The sequence below is a fragment of the Nasonia vitripennis genome, chromosome 2, assembly GCF_009193385.2.
Source record: "Nasonia vitripennis strain AsymCx chromosome 2, Nvit_psr_1.1, whole genome shotgun sequence".
Classification (NCBI taxonomy): Eukaryota; Metazoa; Arthropoda; class Insecta; order Hymenoptera; family Pteromalidae; genus Nasonia; species Nasonia vitripennis.
Window position 1 is genome coordinate 23684737 of NC_045758.1, and position 24439 is coordinate 23709175.

Consider the following 24439-nt stretch of genomic DNA (forward strand, 5'->3'; position numbering starts at 1 on the left):
TGTGCGCGCGGCTTTTTCCTCTCCGTCATAATTTAACATCGTCATTAAAATTAATACGTCGAACGCGCGCAAAGAGGAAAGTCTATATTCTTCGTCTTTATAGTCGACCTGCGCGCTGATTTCGCGCCGTGTACACACTGCATATACGTGTCCCACGAGCGCGACGAAAGCTAATTTCTATCGAGTCTCGGGCCATTATTACGTCGTCGTCGTCGAGCGACGATGCAGGGCTTTTTGCAGGCGCTTTTATAAGCTCTCTCGCGCGCGAAAAAAGGCCGAGGAATTTTTCCGATATACATAACGCGCGGGAGATCCGAGGCAAAAAGCGAGAGGAATTTCGCGCGCGCGAGTTTTTGCCGCGCGGCGCGCTGTTCTTGAAAATTATTTATCGAGCGGGAGAGCTTTTTCGATAATTTATTCTCTCGAATAAGCTGTTCCGGGAAGCCGCTTTTTCGGCCGCGAGAGAGAGAGAGAGAGAGAGAGTTGCGGGATTTTGAATTTTACAAGCCGTTAAATTGCGGCGATTATAGTACTTTTCGAAGTCGATGCGGAAAAATATGCGCGAATAATATCGTCTGCGGTTTTCTCGGTGTATGAATTTAACAGCGGGTATATACTTTTCTTGCTATTTCGCTCGGATAAAAGGCGTAATAACGTTTCTTTTTTTGCCAGAAACATAATACGAGGCAATGATAATTGCGCATGCAAAACCAATCGAATAACAAAGTGTGCATGGTTGATATAAGTTTATTAGTGCAACGCATTAGCCATTTATTAAACTAACGCGTGTGTTATACATTTACATTACCGTAATTTAATAATCGCACGTGATTCGATTTCATATTTAAAACTCCTCGCCTGTTTACATGTCGATGTAAAGTACCGAATTTAATAACGTAATTAATGTTAGCTCGCGATGAGCTTCAAATTAGTATACACACTGCGCACGAGAGCGTGTTATATTATAGGAAAGCCCAATGAATTTAATACATTACACGCACACGAGCGACGGAAGATTTCGTTCATTCAACGCGGCGCAGTGTTGGCAATTATCGTCGAAATTCAAATTGACAAATAGTTAATTACAGAGTCGAGTTTGTTATTAGAAGATTATATAACCGCGCTCTGAAAATTAATTAGTCAAAATTATCATCCATCCGAGGAGCAATCATATTGTTGGGAGAAAATTGAACGCGACCCCATGTATAAGCCTATTACATACCCGTCGCGAGACTTTTAATTAAAGCAGCCTATATAATAAAATTCATCAGGCGCAATAACAACGACCGCGTTAAAATTGATAAATCGCGTCGTATAATAACGGTAAATTCTCATCAATCACACCGTCGCAAATACGCGCACAGAGTCTACAGACGAGCCCCGGTTTTTAATTTCTTCTTTTATCTCACGCGCCCCAACAGCGCGCTCTCGTTATATATTTCGATAAAACGCGGCTTTCGAAAGTTCCGCGAGCGCGGAATCATAAGCCAACATTGTATTTCGGATTATCGGGCTCATTGTTGACGCGCAAACACCGGCAGACTACTCCCCCGCCTCGATTGTATAATTTCGATCGAACAACCCTGACGATGACGACGGCGCGACAAATCAGCTGTATAGATACGCATACGCTTTCTGCTCTCTCTTGTTCGGATTTTGTAAATGTTTACTTTGTTCGAGAGAGCTGCGGCGGGGAACTTTTGCGAGCGAGCGTCGATGATTTCAAAATACGGCGGGAAAATCGGCTGCGTATGTGTGTGTGTGTGTGTGTGTGTGCTCTGGTGGGTTGCTTTGTTAATTGGAAACGATTTTTTTCTTTTTTTAATCAGCCGCGTATAAAGCTCGAACTCTCTGACGCAGAAGTATGATTTATTCGCCGGTTCGTGTAATACTTTTTGTTTATTTATCGTTATACACATATATTTCACGGGAGCTCGGTGCGAATTATATTTCGATTCGGAATTCCCGCTCTAGAAACGAATCCGCGCGCATTCGCACTCGGAACTCCATTATATTTTCGGTCGCGAGCTTCGCGGAAATGTTTTCATTAACATTTTAAACATATCGCGCGAGAAAATAATTCGGCGTAAAATCGCGCGAGATTAAAATTAACTTCATGCGCGATTTCACGAAAATTCAATGGAAAGCATCGCATAATTTACTCTCGTATTACATAATATTCGCCGTATTCGAGGGAAACCGGAACGCGAATAGTAGAATACGAAAAAAGGGGATGTTTATAATAGACAGACACGAGCATCGGAAGTCATTCCTGCCGCCGACGCATTAGCCAAATAAAGCGGCAGCTCGTGTCTGCGGTCGCGCTCACTTTGAGCTTTGATTCAACGGATTAAACGCGGTCATTATACGCGTACGCACACAGATATTTTCGACACAGAAAACCGCCGCGCGGCGGCTGGAAAAGACTCCTTTGCGCGCGCGTTTGGTTAATGCGTTCAGTGAACCCTTTCTGGTTCAGCACCTCCGTCAGCGCGCTATCGTTCGCGTCAGGCGCGCGAAATTCTGAAATTCATCTTTGATGATTCCGCGCTGCTGTATATGGAACCGCGTTCATTTTTTAACGCTTTGAAGATCCGTTTTATATTTTTGGGTATTTATTGTTTTGAGATGAGCATTTTTTTTTATCGACGTCGTAATTTAAATTCGTTGCCTCTATTATAGCTGCGCAGTATAAAATGGTCGATGCGTGCAAATATTTGTGTGACTAAAAATATTTAAAAGATAAAATCCGAATTCGACAACCAGCTCTCTCTCTCTCTCTCTCTCTCTCTCTCTCTCTCTCTCTCTCTCTCTCTCTCTCTCTCGTCGGCGAGATCTGGAGAGAGCTTGAGAGACTTGGAATCACCACCTCCAAAGAAAAACCACCTTCTCGCTTCTCCATTGAAGACCTCAACAAGCATTTCAGCGGTGTGTCCACCGATCCGCTAACCCCCGCTGTTGAGGATTATCTGCGCAAGCTTGAGGGTCAGAAAACCCCCGAACATTTCAATTTTAGGGAGATAACGGAATCGGACGTAGCAGCCGCGATCATTCACTTTGACTCCCAGGCAAGGGGCAGTGATGGCATCCCACAGGTTGTAATTCATAAAGCACTGCCAATACTCGCTCCCATCCTCTGTCGTATTTTCAACCTGTCGTTGAGCGAGTCATGCTTCCCCTCTGACTGGAAAAAGTCACTAGTGCTCGCGCTAAACAAAGTCAGTTCTCCAACAGCATTAACTGACCATCGTCCGATCTCCCTACTATGCTTTCTGTCTAAATCACTGGAGTGGTTAGTTCACAGGCAAATCTCTGAACATCTTGAATCGAGGCTCTGCCTTGATAATCTCCAAACTGGTTTCCGCTCCGGACACAGTACACAATCAGGCCTTATCAAGCTGACCGACGATGTCAGGCTCGGGATCAACAAAAAGATGGTAACACTCCTTCTTCTTTTCGATTTTAGTAAGGCGTTTGACACTGTGTGTCACGTCAAGCTACTCAGCAAGCTAACCTCTTCATACCTAACAGGCAGAGGGCAGGCTGTCATTGGTGATAATGGGGAACTTTCCACCTTTCGCCCACTCAACACCGGGGTACCGCAAGGATCCATCCTGGATCCTCTGCTGTTCTCGTTGTACATCAATGATATCAGCTTCTGCCTCGACTCCGACATATCTCATCTCATATACACGGATGACTTGCACGTTTACCGCCAATGCCGCCTGGAGGAGCTCGACTCCTGTTCCGAGAGGATGACTGCTAACGCCGACAGGATTTCAGGCTGGGCTGCACAGAATCATTTAAAAGTAAACGTTCGCAAAACGCAGGCAATCGTCCTGGGCTCTCCCTATTACATAAACGCTTTGCCAACTTTTGCTAATGCCTATATCAATATAGGGGGAGCCCGGGTCGAATACCAATCATCTGTGCGCAGTCTAGGGTTGGTGCTCGACTCTAAGTTAACCTGGAAAGAACACGTCACACAATTGTGTAAACGTGCCCATTCACTAATGTACAGACTCAATTTTTTTAGAAAGAGCACTGATCAATGACTGCGCAAGCACCTTGTGCAAGCATTATTATTCCCTATCATTGACTACTGTTCACTAGTGTACTGCGACCTGACTCAAGAACTAGACACCAAACTACAGAGACTGGTAAACATGGGAATCCGTTACATCTATGGCGTGAGAAGGGACGAGCGCATCTCCCCCTACAGGCGTGAGTTGCAATGGCTCACCACCACTGGACGTCGAAAATACTTCATGGCTTGCTTCTTAAAGAAGCTCTTTAACACTGCCACTCCAGCCTATATCATGGCCTTTTTCGACTTCCATGTTGCACTCCGCCCTGTGAGGGGGGAGGTGACCCCCCTGGACATATCTCCCTTCGCCACAGAGACGCTGCGGAAGTCATTTCATGTCAGCGCCTCATATCTCTGGAACGCTTTACCATCTCATCTGCGGAACACAAACTCTGTCACACTTTTTAAAAAACTGGCCAAACGCCACTTCTTGGCTCAGGACAACATCGAGTCCTAGTCGACACTCGCTCACTCTCCACATACAGCTCGCATCTTCCCATCTCGCCCTCATCACATTCCATTGCACATTCCATCTCACACACATCTATCACCCAAACTAAATTAAAAACACTATATACAGCAATTACTAAAATGTAAATATTGTACAATATAATGTACAGAAAAATAAAATAAATAAATCTAAATCTAAAATCTCGGGGTACTTTCGAGTTGTCGCATTAAATTTGGCCTTACATCGGAGAGCGATTCCGCCTCCCAGCTCATATACTTCCCGGCGCAGACGTCCAACCTCATCAATACTCGCACACAAGATTGAATAGCTCATCCTCAAACTCTCAGGCGCATCCCGCACCTCATTAACCTTCCGCAATCCCGAAACCCTTTCGCACGAAGCATCCACCCCTAATCCCCCCTTCTCTCTCCGCCGCTCGAAAAAAAGGAGCCGCGCGGGAGAGAGTATAAATCCCCAACAAGCCTATGTGCCTATCTCTCTCGCTCTCTCTCTCTCTCTCTCTCTCTCTCTCTCTCTCTCTCTCTCTCTCTCTCTCTCTCTCTCGGAGATCTGATCGAACTGGAGCGGGGGCGTAATGCGATTGGTCGGTCAGGTTCAGGTCGCGTCCTCTCGTGTCTTGTACACACACACACACACACACACACACATTGCTATAAAGGTATATACACTCACACACACGCACACGTATAGGAGCCGAAGGCGCTCAGTCGGGCGCGAAAGAGCGAGAGCTGCCTGCGCAGCCGGAAAGTGTTGGCGAAGCTGTCGGTCGCGCTCGGTCGGCTGCTGCGGTTATGCGCCGAGCCTGTCGCCGCAGCCGGTTTGCGTGTTCGCCCCGTGTACTGCGGATAGAACTCCCTAGCTGCTGCTGCTGCTTCTGTGTGCGAGGAGCTAGCCTTCTCTTTCGCGAGTGAGAGAGAGAGAGCGAGATATCGGTATCCCTTTTGCGCGCCAAGCCTTTGGTCAAATGGCTCAGGAGAGAGAGAGAGAGAGAGAGAGAGAGAGAGAGAGAGAGAGAGAGAGAGAGAGAGAAAGAGGGAAGCAGTCGCTGCTGCGGTTGAAGCGGCTAACCGCGCCGATGCTCTCAACCCGAGGCGACTTCGTCCCGGTCTCTCTCGCTGCCTCTTCTCCGCCGCCTGCCTACTCGGTGGCTTTATCGGCTAAGAGAAGCACTTCCCGTACTTGGCTGCTTCCGCCGCGCGACTTGATTTTCTTTCTTCTCGCGCTCTCCTTCGCCTCTTCTTCTCCTTCTTCTTCTTCTTCTTCTTCTGTGCTCTATGTAGGCTAAGAGGCGCACTGGGACGTATAGTCGATCGAAATTTTCAGAACCTGCTTCCCGTCGGATTTCTTTTTTATTTCTCGTTACAAAACAGCTGAGCAGTCGTTGCCCAATTACACAAGTCTATATACGTAACCGTTCGGTACAACAATGGCTCGTTAGCTGTCGCGGCAGCTTGTAAACAATAAAGCACTTTTTTGAGACTGTCTGTATACACAGGCAGATTCGCGCGTTACGTCGAGCACAAAACGTTCGTTACGTCTATACCACTCTGAAATTCTATAATAATATAATTGAGATTTTAGCTCTCGCGCATTATACCCGTGTCGTATCCATATATAGTGCAAATGCGCTCGCGGCAAAGCTTCGACACTATACACCGCAAATATTTGATCCCCTGCCTTATCTCTCTGAGACGCCGCCGCGACGATAAATATACGCGAGAGCGACGGCGAACGAAAGCGAGGGTATTATGTACTTTTCTGGAGAACAAAAAAAAAAAAAAAAATCATTGCGAGAAATTTCGCAAGACACCTTTTTCACGCTCGTTTGGAACACATCCGCGCTTATCTCTTATACAAGATCGTTCGTAGTCATTATTTATCGACACACAGGCGCTCACCTTGAACGGCCAATTAACTTAATTCGCTGTAATATATACACTCGCACAATCGAAAATTTCTCAATTGCAGCAGCGCGAGTCAGCTTGATTCTCGGTATGTGTACACATATCCCTCCAACAAAACGTTGACGTATAGTATAGAACTAAGTACACACGGGGCAATAAAACCAATCATTCGAGCCATTAAACGCATCAGCTAATTACCAGCCGACCGACAACTGCATAAATCTCTCTCGCTATATGTGTGCAGCGTGGAAAAAGAGCTTCGTCATCATCATCGCGAATAGCGTTTCGCAAAAATACCGAAATTGCTTTGGAAGCCCTAACACACACACGTGCGTAAAAAGGAAAAAGCGCCCCGTCAACGTCGCAAATCTTAACGTACGTAGGGGGACGATCGATTCTCATTACGACGAGGCGATAGTCGTCGTCGTAATTTTTAATGCGCCCCCAGCGCGATAATGACGATACGCTCGCTCTGTGATTTGCATTTATATGTCGGCCGCGAAACGCCTCTCTGGCATTTAGCGAGGATGAAAGTACGCTCTTTTAATAAGGGAGAGGGCAGCAGCTTTTTGCGGCCGATTGAATATTTCCTCGGGCAAATTAAGTACGCGTTATTCTTTTTTTTTCGTCGGCTTGTTCGACGTCGCACGTGTGTAACTGGAATCTCGTTGGGTATCCTGACAACGTTTTTTTTCACTTGGATTAGGTGTACGAATGAACGATCGTTACTTTCACACTGGTTCTCGTCTTTCTCGATCCCGCTGAATATTAAAAGGATAACGCAGCAAGCAGCAGTCCCGGAATCGAGAAAAACGAGTACTGGACTCCCTTGAAAGTTGAATCACGAGTCGCTTCCTCCCGCCTCCAAATTTATCGCCGAAGCCCGCTCAGAACTTCATTATTTACCGCGAAAAAGAATCCTTTTTCGAACGCGCAGACACACTATACACAGTAGTGAGACTCGGCGCACACAAACTCCGAGCAAACACCGAATATGTATAGCCGACTCACACACAAACACAGACACGCAGAAAACGTGTGGATCCGACTCGGCGGCGTCTGCGTCGTCGTCTATACGTCGTCATCTCTCTCTCTCTCTCTCTCTCTCTCTCTCTCTCTCTCTCTCTCTCTCGAGGAACCGAGCGCGTTCAATTAGCACGGCGCCGCGAAATCACAAACGAGCAGCAGCGGCCGCCTGCCCGGGACTATAAATAAAAGCGCCCAAGCGGCAGCAGGCAAATTATTGTCGTAATTGCTGTCAAGGATTTTTCTCTCCCTCCACTTCGTCTATCTATAGTGTATCCTCTATACTACTTATATACACTGTTGCGATCGTTAAGCTCTCATTTGAGAATTTCTCGCTCGAGGATGATATTTCGCATAGTAGTGCGGTAATCCATGCAAAAGTACCACGAGAGCGGCCGACTGCCGCACGCGGTGTTGATTGCTTTAATGCCTTCTCGACTTCGTTTTTCTTCTGCACTGCCGCTCGCGGTGGCTCTCATACGAGAGTTAATTGGCGCGCATACATTTTCAAACTGCGCGCGCATCCGTTCGCGTTATGTGCACTGCGCACGCAGCGGATCTCGTTGCGATATCGAGGGATATAAATATGCGCTAATGTTTTTATTTAGGCGCGCTTATTTTGATCATGCTGTACGCTGTACGGATATTTAGAGCATAGGTATACACAGATCCGTAATTATACAGCGTTTTGATCACACGCTCTGGAAATCGTGCATCGGAGGCATATTTCAGGTTTTAATCTATCGGCTCTTTTTACTTAGTCTCTCGCGGCTGTAACGAACAGGATGATTCATTGCTATTTCGTATTAATTAAGCATCGTCGCGCTCGAATCTTGTGTAATCAAGATTCAGTTTATTATTGCTTTCACATTTTATTTTTCCGAGTCACGAGGTATAAAAATAAGCCGATGTTATACCGCGCGCTAACAAATTAAAACTAATTCCTTTAATGGCTTTTCGTCATAGTTCTCTCTCTCTCTTTCTCTCTCTCTCTCTCTCTCTCTCTCTCTCTCTTTCTCTCTCTCTCTCCCTCTCTTTCTCTCTCTCTCTATCTCTCTCCGCGTATCCTGAATATTATATACAGCAGAGAGACCGACGATGTATACGCACATGTACAGTCTACCAGTAATAAATAGAGTTTATAATATTTTAGTTGATTAAAAATTTGAAGTACAACCGCGTATATAATTCATTTGTAAATTACAGCCGCGCAGCTATATTGTACATACAGAAGCGTGGCATATTGGAAATGCGTCATTTGAATTTTCACGCGACACACACGCAGAACAAGTATGAAATATTCATCTCTCTCTCTCTCTCTCTCTCTCTCTCTCTCTCTCTCTCTCTCTCTCTCTCTCTCTCTCGCTCTCTCTCTCTCTCTCGATGGAAACGCTTTTAGGATTTGCGACGTAATGAATGAAAATTTACGACCCTATATAATCATCGGAAGAGTAAAGGTTTTGAAATTGGGATTTTAAAATGATAAATCAAATTGCCTTTAATCCTCTTAAAAACTTTATAAGCTCTTAATGAACGCTTCACTATATACGCAGTCGAGAGGATCAAGTACGTTTTTAATTGTTGGCGCATTTTAGGATTAAGCATCGCCAAAGCTGCTAAAATGTTTCAGCACCTATATTTTTGCATAGACGTGCAAATTCGCGAAATAACAAAAAAAAAAATAAATAATAATAATAATAATAAATCGCTGCAATTCCCCGCACACTGAAAAATAAGCATCAAAAGCATCGAGTCATTTATCCTCGACGGACGAGTATAAAATTGTCACGATCTAGCTATCCCCAGTGCTCCATAGCGGCAGCAGTCCGCCGGTACCGCGGCATTTACGCGTATAAATAAATTGAGAAAGCTGGCTGCCGCCTTGACAAATGACTTGCGCGAGGCGGCGGCAGCGGCTTTAATACCGTTAGCCAAATTACAAATAACGCCTTCGACGTTTTATGCGCGCGCGAGGACAAATTAACACAAGCGAGCGCGCATGCACGTACACGAGCGTAAATTGAGTCGCGTAATCTGTCCGCCGCCGCCGTCGCCGTGGAGAATTCGCGCGAGAGAAAAGTTATGCTTGACTTTCGGATTACGAGCTTACGATTAATCTTGACTGATTGCCTTGCCCGAGCGCGATCATTCGGACGCCGGCGAATTATACGACTTTCTAAATATTCGCGCGCGGCTTTTCAGCTGATGTTGGGAGGAATGAGCTGGCGTGGGTTTGACTGCTTTTAATCGACGGCGATTTTTCATTTTTCACGCGGTGTTCATGATAACGTCGTTGGGGTCGGTGATTCGTGTTTGATACAGCTCGAGGGGAAAATTTCGTCGTGCAAGGAAATCTATGTCCGATTTCAATAAGGTGATGGCGAAAGTTGGAAACGAAATTCCCTGACATTTGCAGAGTTGACAGGATCGGTAAAGTGGTATTCTTTATAGTTTTATACAATTTTTGCTTTTGCACAATATAACAGTTTGATCGCCCATTTCAAGTTTTAACTTATATCTTATATACGCAAGAAAGATTCTTTTTTCATGAATATAATACATGCATGTAATAATATAAGGCACGCGATTTCAAAGCAACTTGTGCGAAACCTGTATTGAACTTGCAACGACACATCGGCTATAGTAACTAAATAGCACGGCACTTACTTGTCGTTGTTGCGATTGTTGTTGTTGTTGTAGTCGTAGCAATCGTAGTCGATCTTGTAGTTGTTGATCTAATTGTTGCATTATTTGTCGGTGTACCTGTTCTGGTACAGATAGTTCTTGTTGTTGTTGATTGTTGGCCATCACATCCGGTTGAGCAACATCAAGGCTTTTGTTTATTTTAGAAGGTGTATGAGACTGTTTTCCTTGGTTCCTGCGTTTCTTTTCGGAGACATCTCGATGGTTCTTTTCCGAATCACGAGCGCCCAGAGCTCCATCGGCTTTACTTTTATTTACATCGTGCGGTGCAGTCGTCGGCCTGTAAATCAGTTATCACGCAGTTTTCTATTTTTATGATGCATCGATCGAAAATTGCAATTATTGTTACCGATTCAAATAATAATTTCAGTTTTCTTCCTAACATGAAAGCCTGCACTAGCCGAACAACACCGAAAGGCAAACGACGAAAACAGGAGAAAAGTTTCTGTTTACAGCGCGAACGATACACTGACTGACTATTCGAATTTCACGGTTGAAGCGAGTCTATCATATAGGTACGAATCGGCGAACCGATTAGCTTTACACCCAGGCGCGTACGAGCACTTGAAATGGACTTTTGTTTGCTGTGATGTAGCTTTCTATTATATAGTACATATTATTCTATACACACCTGGTGCTGACGATTTCATCGCATTTCCCGCGGGGATCGGTATAGACACTTTGAGCATCTCTAATAACAACAAACATACCGATACCTTAATAAAATCATCAACCCCCCTTAACAAAAACAGAGAAAAATCGACGGTATCTCTCTCGCATACGCGAAATAAATAACCGCATCGAGATTCCTCAACTCCGCGTGCATTAGCGATAAAATTCTTCCCCCTCCATAAATTCACCTCCAAATAAAAGAGCTGCAACTATACAGCTCGCGTCGCCCCGAAGAAAAACAAAAGTCACCGGCCGCAGCGGGAGTGAAAAAAGGAGAAGGAGCTGCGCGACGCGAAAAAAAGGAGGCAGAAACAGAAGTCGTTCCCTCTCGGCTGCAGCGTCGTGCGGTCGCGAGCTGCACCGGAAAATAAAAGCACACATAGGATCGAGTAGTAGTAGTAGTAGTCGTGGAGATTTCGCGGAGCGTTAATACCGGTAGTGGATTGGTTCCATGCTCCGGCGCGGAATTAACACGAGCGGCGAGTATTTATGGATCTCGCGTCGCTGCCCCCTTCTCTCTTATAACGATGCTGCATCGCAAGTAACCCGAGAAAAGGCCGCCTCGACTCGTTTCGCGAGGATGTATTCTTTTTTCTCTCTCGCGCGCGCACACACACGAGCAAGCAGCGAGACGGGAGAGCGCGGCGAGCGATTAATTAATGAGCTCGCGAGAAGAGGGAGAGGAGAGTGTATAACCCGCCTTATACGACTTATACCCGGCGTTATATACCGGGAGTGGCGTGTACGTACGTATGTATGAGCGCGAGCGAGTGTATGGCACTCGGTAACGAGCGCCGTGTATACACGTGTACTCGCTCGCCCGCCGAGTGCCTGCTACTCGTCTCTCTCTCTCTCTCTCTCTCTATATATATATATATATATATATATATACACCTCGCGCGGCCTGTACTCTATATAACGTGCGCGTTCAACGTGATGCGTGGGCGGAAAGAGTGCCGCCAAGATATGAGATATTAGATCCGGAGAGAGAGAGAGAGAGAGAGGAGGAGGAGATGATGCGCGCGCTCGAGGGCGACGATACGGGGTCGGGATTGAATCGTTAAAGTGACGCGTGAAAAATTCAGGGGAATGCGAGAGATCTTAGGCCGGCTCTCGCCGCTGTGCCGCGAGAGAGGAGGGATTTTAAAACGTGAGATTCGGCACACACTGTGTGTATGACGGCTCGATGTCTTGTTTCTCTTCCGTAGCCGGTGGATCGTTCTTGACGTGATGTGAAAATCGATGCGAACCCTCTCGCATAGCCTTCGTACATAATGTGTATCATCGACCTGCTGTTGTTGGAAACCTACGTCCGAATCAATCTCGCTACACATAATGGATCCTCGAAAAAAAGTACCCAATCATCCCAATCCATTAAGCGCTCGTCGAGAGCAAAAAAATTCAAAACCCCCGCGCGCTCACGGTCACCCTCATTAATCCCGTGTCGGTCTCGCAAATCACGCCAATACAAACACGTATAATATTCTAGGCCATCTCGACGCAGCATCGGCGGCCGACGACGCTTTCCATCGGTCAAAGCTGGCGTAATGACGCACTTATCAAGCCTCCGAAAGCTTCCCCTCTCTTCGAATCCGGCCACGAGATCGTGATATTCCATGGGCGACCGATAAGCGCCGACGTAACAAATTGCGCGAGCGAGGGGAAAACCCGGAAGCACCTTCGATCTCTCACTCGCTCGGCGCTCCTATACGTGTGTGTGCGTGTGTGCGCGTGTGTGTGTGTGTGTGTCGAGGGGGATATTCTATACGGCTGTGTTATAACACAGGGGTGGAAAGTCGAGTGGTCGACGCGCGAGAAAGATTATACGGCTTGCGGAGAGGGCGCGCAGAAGGAAGCGGTGAGAGACACGCTCTGTCGAGCTGGCGATGTGTTTAGGGGCCGTCGCGACGAGTGGGTCGATGCATGTAGCCGTGTAGATGAGTGGGAGACTTTCTGGACGAGCTGGACAAAGTGAATGATGCTTCCGCGTATTGAGAAGGTTCTTTTTTGAGGGAATCGTTATTTTTTCGAACAAGTTGCGAATCAATTGGCATTGCGTGCTTTAGAATTAAAAAAGAACCCTCGTTCCTCTAACTATACGAGTAACAACCCCGATTACTTGGATGACACACGCACATCTAGCTGTAAAAAAGTTAATTCGAAAAGAGTCCGCGTCGCCCCCGCAGCAAGAGGGCAATGATCAAAAAGGGATTTCACAACAGCTTACATCACACGCAATCGCTAACGCGCATCGCATCGCGTGACTGACAGCCGATCAAAATCAACTTGGACTTGGTCACGCCGCGCTAGGCCGTCCCCCTCGTTACGTGTCCTCGCCAACTCTCGCTCGACTTCTTTCCGCGCAGTAGCTGTCCTGCACCGAGCGCGACAAGCTCATGAGCAACCGGTGTACTATCTGCAGAGAAAAATAACGAAGAAACGAGGCCGTACGACATCGGTGATGGCCTAAGCCCCGGCGCTAATAGAATTACTCGCTCTCGACCCCTCGCCTGCAGACGGTTTTTAACGGTCGATTTCGCTCTTCTCCAGCAGGGAAAATGCGCGCAGCGCGATAGCCTCGAGACGACGCGCGTCCCGTCACGCCGGGGGGTCAGAACTGCCCGCAGATGTCGCCCATAAAACTCGAGCCCTTCGCTCTTCCATCACGCACCAAGCGCGTATGTACGTTGCTTGTGAGCCGCGCGCTGCGCAGCTTCCTGTGTAGACAGGCGTCGGGATCGTGTCTCTCGGCTGAATACACGCCCTTAAATAAATCCGTCCTCTATACAGCTACAGCGTAGTGTATAGACCGGGCGCATTATATCCGAGCATCGCACCAACCCCTTCCCGCGAGCTCGGGATCAATCTAGTCTCGTCGCCAGTGCTTTAGCTTCGCTCTTGGCTGATGGAGGACACGGCTCGACGTATACAGCTATCTCTCAGCTCTCTGTACTGCGTTAAAGTGCGCGGGTGGCTGTCTCGTCGCTCTCGTCGCGCTCGTCGGCTCCCGGGGCTCTGGGCAAACACACTCGAGGATGTAAATTTGCAAATGGTTTTTACGCGCGCCTCCAGTGTAATTTAATACACACCGAACGCGGCGATGCCTATAGTGTTCTCCTGCACGTAGTCGATGCAGCGTGTGGACTTAGAGGCACTCGAGCGAGCTGCAATTATTTTCCGCCCCGTCTGCGCGTCACCCCGCGCTATGATATACCTATACGGGTGTGGGACAGGGGGCTGGATTAAACCGAACTTTCTTCATCTGTTTTTCATGCAAATGAGGCACAGGTCGGAGTCGCGCGCGCTTTCGACATCTCCATGCGCACAGCCTCCTGCGCAAAAGGCACCCTCGGGTGCTGAGGCCGCGAACTATTGTGCGGTTTTCTTGCGCCACCGGGAGAGACAGAGACAGAGAGAAAGGGTAGACTCGAGCTCGTAGCGGGGGACGCATAAAGCAAACATAAACTAATTTCACTTTTAATGATGTTTCTAATTACGCGCCACTGCCGCGACTGTTTGCCCTCCGCGCTGTAGCTATGGGGATTATGCCACGAGCGAGTGCGCGCAGGCTTTACTTATACAGCAGAGGCGGCGCTATGTTGGTGTCATTATCGGCTCGTGAGCGGACCTGTCCGAGGAATTCATTGGGTGTCGAGGGGGTGCATCGAGCTTAAGCTCTTCGTTTTCCCCTTTCTCGCTGTCACCCCGAACTAATCAAACCGAAAACCTCGACACTCCCGAAAAAATAGGAGGGGAATAGGGACCAGCTGCTCGACCGAGCGTAGCCTCTTTTGTGGCCTGTCCTCATAAGCGCACGAGTCATTTTCGCCTTTCACGCAGCGCAGCCGACGACGATGACTGTGTCGAGTGGTATATAATTCGAGCTTCGGTCTCTCTCCTGCCCCTGTACTGTTTTATTCCTCGCACGACTTTTTCCTAGTGTATACGAGTATAATAGCCGCGGATATAGATTCGATCGGCCGAGTATAGAGATACGCTGCCCGATAGAGAGAGCGACTGATTAATAACCGATACGCGCGCGAGACAACGCTCTCTTTTCCGTCCGTGAGCGTGTGTCCTCCGGGGACTTCGGAATATGTGCGTATCGTCGAGGATGACGACGATGATCGGCATCTGTATGTGTGCGTAATGTAATGCAGCTCGATCGATTTCATGGCTGAGAGAGAGAGAGAGAGAGAGAGGGGGGGGGGTCCCGAGTATCGTTGTAATTAATAGCGTCGCGCGAGAGCTATAGAGTTGCTATTACTAGCAAAATCGTTATTTCGAATTTTTTGCCGCCCCGATCGTTGATCACGCGGGTCGCTTTTTTACTCTCGTTAGAACATTAACGAGAGAGCTATATCTGGGCGTGATTGAAAACGAGCGACAGGTTTTTCATAATCCAGAATTTTTTTCCGAGACGAACGCGAGATGATTGATTTTTAAGTGACGAGAGCGATCGATTATGAAAAAAGTCCATAAGCATTCGAGATGCAGAGGTGTGTAATCTATATACTTCTCGTACGATCGTCAAATAATAAGATAAGGCGTCACTCGATGCGCGACGGCAAATAAAAACACTTGCACTATCTTTTTACTAATTTTTCATCCGATACTCATCAGGTGCGCAGACCGCAGTTTTCTCTGAGCACATCGCCGCAACATCAACGAGAAACAGTCGAGACGTATACGCCCTATACCCGCGCATATACTCGAGCTTATCAATTTTACAGCACCGCGCCGCGGTTTATCGATCGTATGCGCGTGTGAACGCACATCCGAGACGTTGCGCGGCCATAAAATCGAATCGAACGTAAGAATAAAGACGCTGCTCTGGATTTCGAAGAGTCGCGGCTAGAGTCTGCCAGATCTCGCACGTCGTCCGAGGGGTAATAAATTAATAAACGCCGCGAAGCATATACGGGGCAGAGATTAGGCGAACCGGTGGAGATAAGCGTCGTGTGTGTACACGCGGATAGATAACACGTGTATCGATCGATCGAGTGGATCGCGAAAAATCGATCGTATCGGTTACGAAAAATACCGCTGCCTTGTGTGCACGGATACGTTGCACTTTGTGTTATGAATACGCGGAAAATCGAGGAAGCTCGATTAGTTAGATGACAATGTTGACGATGTTTGTGTTTTTATTGTAATCGATTGGGAAAGCGTCGGAGGGCCGTCTGTCGTTGTTATCGACCGCGGCGTCCTTCGTATCAACGAGTCGTGCAGGAAATCGTTTTATGACTTTTTTACTTGGGCTATCTGTATTAATCACTTTGCGTGACGGCCGCGAGACGAGTGCGGGCTGTGCTCTGTAATTCGCCAAATAATAAACAGTCTCTTTTGTCGTTTTGGAAGTAACTTCTGCAAAATAATAAAATTCAAAACCGAGAAATTTTAAACTAACCCGTTCAACTTTTTGCATCTCAAGAAAAAACAACAACAAATTTTAAAATTCCAGAGAAGCGTTAGCAGCCGTGGGTACAGTAGGGATCTTGGCTAGCACGGCGGCACATAACGAAAAACTTTCCGTCCGCAACGCGCTCGTGTTCCATCCTCCCGCACTAATCCAACTATACCTCGCGAAACTTCATCGTCAGCTCGCGGGCGCAGACTCATATCCGAGAGAGCAGCGACTCTTTCGCCGCGGCTGAACCCACAAAAACGCGACAGAAAGTCGCGCGCCGTATGTGTTCCACTTGGCCGGTTCCGACAGGACGCAAAAAGCCTCGAGCCGCCTCTGAACTAGCTCCCGCGCAGAAGTAAGTAATAAAAAAGCTAAAGGCAAAGCCCGTCCTCTCGGCAGAGTAGCGTGAAAGTGCACAAAAATTCGGTACGCTCTCGCGGTTTTGTATTATGCAGAGGATCAAAAAAGAAGGAAGAGGAGAAGAAACAAAGCGAGAGATGCTGTGTGCGCTGGAATCGCGGACACGCTCGATCGCGGCAACTAATGAATTTACTTTGATTAGCGCGCGCCCGTCCGGCGCTCCAAGGCGATCGCGACGAGCGCTCTGTGTTATATAGCGGGGGTAGGGTGAGGTACAGTGGATTTATCGGCCGGGAGAGAGAGAGAGAGAGAGAGAGAGAGAGGGAGAGAGAGAGAGAGAGCGTGCTGATTTGTCGAGGGGAGAAGTGGATTGGTTGCGAGGGGATATACGGACGCTCCTCTATAGCGAGGAATTGCTTTGTGCGGGGGGATTGATCGACTGATACCGCGATGCCGATAAGGGGTTTGCTGGTCCCTCCGTTTTTCGCGGCTCGCGCGCGTATTATACGCACATTTACAAGCGCATGGCGCCTTGCTTTCGGGATTATCTGGAATTTTGTGAATTTCTAACGAAATCTGATCGACGCATGAGATATTAATACGTACTGCACGGTAAAAGCGCTTAATCGAATCAACAGAACTTTTGCTCTATACACTGTACACACACGGCCCCAGAGCAGCAGCAAAGTTTCATTCGAGCGCAATAACACAATCGCTCGCTCGCGCGTAAACACTTGCTCTCTCTCGCGCGCGCGCGAGCATCCTCTTCGCGTATCTAATTAGCCGGGCAACCGCGCGAGCGGCCGCTCGGAATTGAATTTCAATCGTCGTAATTCGCCCATTCGTGCGGGTAAACACGAGTTACGTGCGGCGGCGGCGCTGCCGGCGGCCTTATGGAGCGCGCGCGGGCGCTCGTTCCGCCCCCGCGCCGCAGCCGACTCTAATGCCTTCCTATATATATATATATATATATATACACACACACACACACACACGTGTACTGCTGGTAGGTATACACTTACGCTGGTGTGCGAGTGCAGTGTATGTGGGTCTACGTCTCTGTGATCCTCCTCGGCAATTTTCAGCCTTGTGGGCGCGTACCTCGGCGATGGATGTGTATAGGATGAGAGAGAGAGAGAGAGAGAGGGTCTTTCATTTTCTACGCGAGCGATGATAAGCTCTTCTTCTCCGCGCGCGCCCGGCATTCCAGATTGTTTCGTCCCGGGGGATGGGTCTCGGTTCGATGATTTACTTTTTTCCGATCGAGTGTGCAGCGCAAAACCAGAGTCTATGTATATCTAGTCCGCCGAATTAACGGCAGAAGGTACAAGAGCACCCTCATCAGCGGAGCTTTAAAAATCATTCCTCTCTCAAGCCGATGCAACACCGCGCACAAAGCGTTTTTTACAACCGTAATCATCGTCATCGCCGTCGTCGTCGCAGCTATTACTCGGAATGATTGCCACTTTATAACGCGCGCGCGATCGAGAGAGGCCAACGAGGCGTAATAACATTTTCCATACAAGCATGCGCGGTGGACAGCTTTTATACCCGCTTGAAAATTTTCGCTTTCACTCGCCGTTATAATGCAAATTTGAGCGCGAAAGACAGACGTAATGGGGGAAAGCGCCAGCGCAGCGAAAGACAGGTGAAGAGACGGACGGACGGACTCGGAGCTTGCAGTCGCACGTACGTGCAGGTATGTGGGTAATCAGTCGCTGAATGTTTGCTCGTTTCAGTCTCGGCGAGGTACGGCTGCGAGAGAGTGAAAAGGGAAAAGCCTGAAAATCAGCAGTCGATCCTTTATGTGTCTGATGATATGTAAAGCGGTTGTCTGAAGGAGCATTGAAGCTAGCGATCGACGGGATTTGAATGTGCTCGATTTTCAATTAACAAGATTAAAAACTGTTGCGAGTCCAACTTGTACACTTGCGTGGACCGCGATATCATATAGGAAGGGTGTTTCAATTCCACCTAACTAAACTGAGCATCAGAATGAATTTCAAAAGTAGTTGCGAGCTGCTCGAGATTTGTAGGCAGTTTTGGCATAGGTGACACGCAGCGCTATATCTATCGACTCGGCGCGCGGATTTTTGACGAGGGAAATGGAAAAACGGCTATGCGCCACCTATCTTCGCAGGCCGGAGGCACGTAGAGTTCGAGTGGTGGGGCGAGGAACGGTCCAAAACTGCTTTGCTTTATATACGTATATAAAAGTACCGTCTGAAAATTATCAAGCGCAGGTATTCGTTAAACTCGCGCGTAATCGCCTCGAAATATCCCCGCAGCCCCTTGAAAAAGGCAAAGCAGTAGCTGGCTCAACCCTATCGCGGGCTCGACGTGTGATTTATATTAATCATGACCGTGCGCATTTTCTCGGGCAATTTTCAGGCGCTAGCCTCGCACACACGCGTGCGAAACTCGTCAACGAACTGCACAGGCGAAGAAGCGAGAGAAAGGGAAAGTGACGAGCAACACCGTGTGCACTTTCACGTAATACGCACACATGGATGTGCAAAGGTTCGAGCGAAAGGGGGAGAGAGGGATAGAGAGCGAGAGAAACAAGCATAGCAGAGAGCTGCGGCGGGGGAAGAGAGCAGCGCGCGCGTGCGTATAGGAGGTAAATTAGTAGGCTTACACGCTCGGCAGCTCTTCCATTAGGCTAACGCAGCCGAAGTATCATTAAGTTACCGCCCATCTCTCCGATGGTTATGGACGACCTGCTCTCCTCTCTCGCTCTGCTCTACCTATATGTACGCGTATAGTGGGAGGAAGAGAGAGAGAGAGAGAGAGAGAGAGAGAGAGAGAGAGAGAGAGAGAGAGAGAGAGAGTCGCGTATTATATACGAGCCGCTGCGATTACGATAATCATTTACAGCGATAACCGGCGTCGCCCGTGAAACTCGAGCTATAGCCAGCCGGCCGATACAGATTGCCAAGCTCGTCGACGTCGGTGGCTCCGCTGCTTCCTGCGTATACACGCGCCCGGACGATGTGTAATCGCACTGTTCACGAGCGAAAATGCTGAAAAGGTCTATGCCGTTATACGGATTATTAACGTCCTAGACGACAGAGGCGACACCCCTGTACTAAGATCGCAGCTAAAAATCACGACCTCAGCTCGCTCTCCTCATTTGCACGAGAACGACGCGTTGAGGGCTGGAAAAAAAGAAGAAACCGTACACCTCAAAGGCTTTTAACACGCAGAGAGACCAAAGACCGCCTCGACACGTATTTAACCGTCTACTTATGCGCGACTGCGCGTCACCGTCTCTCGTGCCTATGCCTACCCCTCGCGGCGCGACTCCTTTTTTCCACCAGCCCCGCATGTATAATATAATACAACACTGCACGGAGTATACTGCAGCGAAGGGGGGCGCCTCGGTAAAAAAGGCACGTTGGCCAAATAAATAAGAATGAGTGTGTACGGCTCCCCTCGCACACACACACATACAGCTATATACATAGGGGTGCATGCAAGAGCAGTCTCGAGCCGCTTTTCCCTCTCTATTCCAGCATTTAATACGCCCCGTCGACGGCAACTTTGTCTCTGTCTATACCTATATACGTATACATTCTACAGTGGGTGGGCTCGACTTACGTGCGCCTGCGAATAATTGCCGGGCAGCCGTAAATCAGGGTCGCCCTATCTGCGACAAAGTATCTTAAGTAATTGTTTTCGATGAATCGGCGCCGCATCGATCCGCCGCGCCGTCGTAGCAGAGTCTCTCTTTCCGAGTCGAAGCGGGCTTTTAGAAGCGGGGGGAGCAGAGAAGGACTCCGTGGAATGTAACGACGTGTCACAATTTTACGAGGAATATAATAAAATTCTGTACGCGCTAGTGTACAGGGTGGGGGGGGGGGGGGGGGAGACGAGGTTATACGGCGATCTGCTCGTATAGCAGACGGGGGTGCAAGATTATGTCTATTACCAGATTTCGGTGCGGCAGGGTTTATGATTTTTCGGGAAAGCTCGTTTTCATGATCGTGAACTTCCTTATCGCAAACGTCGATCGTTCTCACGAAACTCGCGTTAATTTGATTATTTCATGCTAAATTTAAATAATTTACTCCCTCACGCGCATATTCAAAATTGTTCCGAGCGCGTGGCGCGCATAAGTGTATACCGCTATATAACCGCTTCTTGCGGTCGAATTCCTCGAGCCGCATTTTTCTCGGAAGACTATGCGAGGAGGGTCCGTAATTGCAATAATTACGCGGCGTAATTGAGCCAAGGTTTATTAAAGAAGTTAGCGCGCGAAAGTTATAGCACTGTTTGTATTATAGTGTCGGCCGGATGAGGCGTCGATCGATTAAAATATGCGGCTAGTAAAAATCATAAAAGAACATTGCGTCGGTCAGAACATCCCGAGAACAAGCACAACTCCACAGGATAAAAAAAAGTAACCGCAAACGATTCCCAGCTCCTTACAGGCCAATATAATCTTATCAGCTGTACACTCAGATCCGCGCGCGCGCATAATGCAAATTTCAGTGCGAAATGGATTTAGTTCCTCCAACCCCCTCGCGCTGCTGCAGTCGGCGATAGCGATCTTAAAACTCGTCGCGCGCACGCTCGGCATATAACGATGTGCACTGTTTTGCTCGGTTTCGCGCGAACGAAACGCGAGCGAAAGGGGAGAACGTATACGAGTATACCGCAGAGACACAGCGAGCACGCGAGGCATCTCGTCGCGAATCGAAACCGGTGTGCATCTGTGTCTGTGTGTGTGTGTGTGTGCTTTATCCGACGACGGGAGATAAGGCGAGAATTTCGACGACTGACGCGGTTGATCGCGTATGCAAATTTCGAAGCAGAGCGTATAAAACTCGGCTCGTCAAAAAGTGTGCGTGTATATCGCTCGAATCGTCGCTTCTGTTGTTTGTATGAATAATCGAACGCGAATATGAATTTGTAAAAAGCGCGAATTCGCGATGGTCGCGCGGCGTATGCATTTATGGATTGATCAGCACATAATTACCACGAACGCGGTCTATATATCTTGCGTATACGCGTATTTCTTATTCATGTGTATACTCCGCGGGACGTTATTGTTATGACGATGCGCCGTCGCTACTAGTTAAAAAAAAGACACCTCCACAAATTACGAGCGATTTTCAAGAATACATTTATTCAAACGTCGCGCGCGCGCGGATAAGTGTGTAATAATTGAGTTGAGAGTGATAAACGCAAGCTCGTATGCGCATTATCGACTTCTTCAATCGGACGGGTATAAAGCGAGCGTTTTGTATATCAATAATGCATTTTCATTAGAATTTCTTAATCGAATAATAAATCGCTTACAAAAAGCGATCGTTATTATTGCATCGCGCTGATAATCAAATCGACTCTCTCGACTATGTAAGCCGCTCTCGAGTAAAAAGCAATTTCCCCAAAAAGCCATGTATACTTTCGCTCAATTTTTTTTTCGCCTGCTCGATACTCTGCACGGCTCGGAAAATATTTGCAAAGCCACCTTTGACGCCGCGAGCGCGTAAAGAAAACCGAGTAGCGCGCTGGAAAGAACATTAATGGAGAGGAGAGACACCGACTCGCGGGGTCGATGGTTTTTCACGATTTTCCAGCTTTTCCGCGGCTCTTGTGCGCCGGTAAATAACGACGAGCTACGGCTTCGCCTTATATCAGAGTGTCGTTTTGCACTAAGGGAATTGGCGCAGACGCGAAATTCGAATTCAGCTGCAATTGAATCGTTCTTTTCGTAATATTATACGCGATGAAAATTGGATGAATGAGCCGAGTCTAGAGTACACGCGTAATATTTCATCGGAGCTCTATAGAGCCGCGGCTCCGCGAAGAACGGAGCTCATGTTTTATAATTCAATTAGAGATGCAATATTCAAATCGATTCGTTGAACTCTATGAATCGTTTTAATAGAGAGATATGCGCGAGAGGCATAATAGAGCAAAGACGCGCGCGGCGGGAGACTATTGATTTCGCTCGAGTTGAAACATGCATAATTATAATGTAAAATTGCGTATAATCATCTTATGCTTCGGCGATACGGTCTATAGCAGCCGCGAAAGCTCTCGATCCATGACTTAGTAATGCCGCGTTCAGCTGTTCATCAAAAATACTGAAATAGCTCTCGCTCGACGTCTATGTTATTCGATATAAACTCGCGGCTGCGACTCCCCATTCGATTATTTAATATTGTCCGTATACGCGGGCCGCCTCGTCTCGATCAAACATTCACGTACTCGCCTAATTATACTCTCTCGCGGTCTGTCAGACTCGACGGCATTACGGGCACAAAATTATAAAAAAAAGGACATCCGCTGCTGCAAACCGCTTTACAAGCGCGTTTACGCGCAGAGGAGAAAAAAAACAGTAAAAAACTCAGCCAACGCGTACACACACACACACACACCGCAATCGTTCCCTTCAATTACGCTCCTGCAGGCCCCGTACAGTCGAGAGCCCGAATCGACAGCTGCGGCGCTTCAAAAAGAAAGCGACTCGCGCGCGAAATAACGCATTATACTCGCGCGGAGGCTCTCGAGAAAGAGAGAAGGGCAAGTGCGCTCTGGCACAATGTAGCGTAATGAAAGAGTGGCGCGTAATCGAATTATCGATCGTGGAAAGAGTTGCGCAGCGGCGAGGAAGAGGAGAATGAAAAAAGGAAAGAAAGCCAAGGATAATACAAATTGCTTAATAACGCAGGCCGGGGAGAGCGCAGTCGTCGCACGCACAAGCTCGCACGCGGCGCATTACAATTCAATTTTCCGCTACTTATAGTCTTGCGAGCCTCTCGGGGAGAGCCGCTCGATCGACTCTTGGCGACCTGCCGAGGGCTCCGCCGATCCTCTCGTCGGCGTCTACTCTCGCGTGCGAGGAAATCAAAGGAGGAGGAGAAAAGGGGCGAGCGCGACGGCGGCGGAGGTTAAACGAGCAGCGATGGAAATGCTAGAGAGCAGCGAGCGACGGCTCCAAGATTATTGGCTTCCTGCACGACTGTCTGCAGGTGGAACGTGCGTTACTGCTGGTGTGTATAGAGATTTCTGTAGCGCTTTTAGCCGTTGTTTTTTTTTAGTCGTTATCTCTCGTATACGTACATGGACTGGTCGGTGATGTTACTCCAATTATCAACTGCTCTCGGATCTTTAGGCAGTTGTAGCGTGAGCGGCCTCTGTAAGCAGCAGATTCAACAAAGCTTAGGTGGCACACCTCTTTGTAAGCATTCCGCGTGTAGATTGTGATGAGCGCTACGGATAATGCCAGCCCAAAACTGCTTTGCTCTGCTGACTCGCGAGACCCTGGTAGAAAATTAACGAGTGAAAACCGTTAAAAAGTTAAGTTTAGTTGAGCATTATTATCAAATTTGAATGTAAAAGAATCAAGCAAAATGTTGCTAATTTTATTAATGGTGTGTTTATTATACCAACACAGTATTATTTTTAAGTCCTTTTTTTCTTGCATTAAAACGTTTGCATGTTTTATTACAAATATTTGGATTTTTCACGATTGCAAGATATTTTTCTATAATTTCTGGATTGTAACAGTCATTTGACATCTTTCAAGCACATGTTCTGTTTTATCTTGAGTTAATGTGTATATCTATGCATTTATAACGTTTAAACTCTTATTTATTTAAATTGTTAACCACAACTTAGCTAAGTGGTCCAAAACTTAGCTTATTAACCGTTAACGTTTCTACCAGGGGAGTTTTGGATGAAAATGACTATCGTATGCTTTCACTCTTTGGGATTTAGATTAGAACCTGCTGTATTCGTAGGTATAAAACGCGAAATAGGGGACAGGAATTTTTGTCATGTGCCAGTTTTAA

General features: G+C 47.6%; 1 protein-coding gene across 20 annotated transcripts in view; it reads right to left on the reverse strand.

Moving 5' to 3' along the window:
• The window catches only part of LOC100121268 (protein groucho), a 136031-nt gene extending 112240 nt beyond the window's left edge, over positions 1–23791 (reverse strand). For 18 of the 20 annotated variants that reach the window (XM_032597084.1, XM_031925080.2, XM_032597081.1 and 15 more), the window contains exons 1-2: positions 23709–23725; positions 10157–10472 (exon numbers count right to left, since the gene is read on the reverse strand). In XM_032597084.1, coding sequence (XP_032452975.1) covers positions 10157–10472; positions 23709–23710 — 318 coding nt within the window. In that variant the 5' untranslated portion in view covers positions 23711–23725. Of the gene's footprint in view, positions 1–10156; positions 10473–10541; positions 10702–23708 lie in introns of those variants that run through there. The other 2 variants (XM_031925093.2, XM_031925088.2) reach the window with 2 other exon arrangements.
• Positions 23792–24439: the final 648 nt, after the last annotated feature.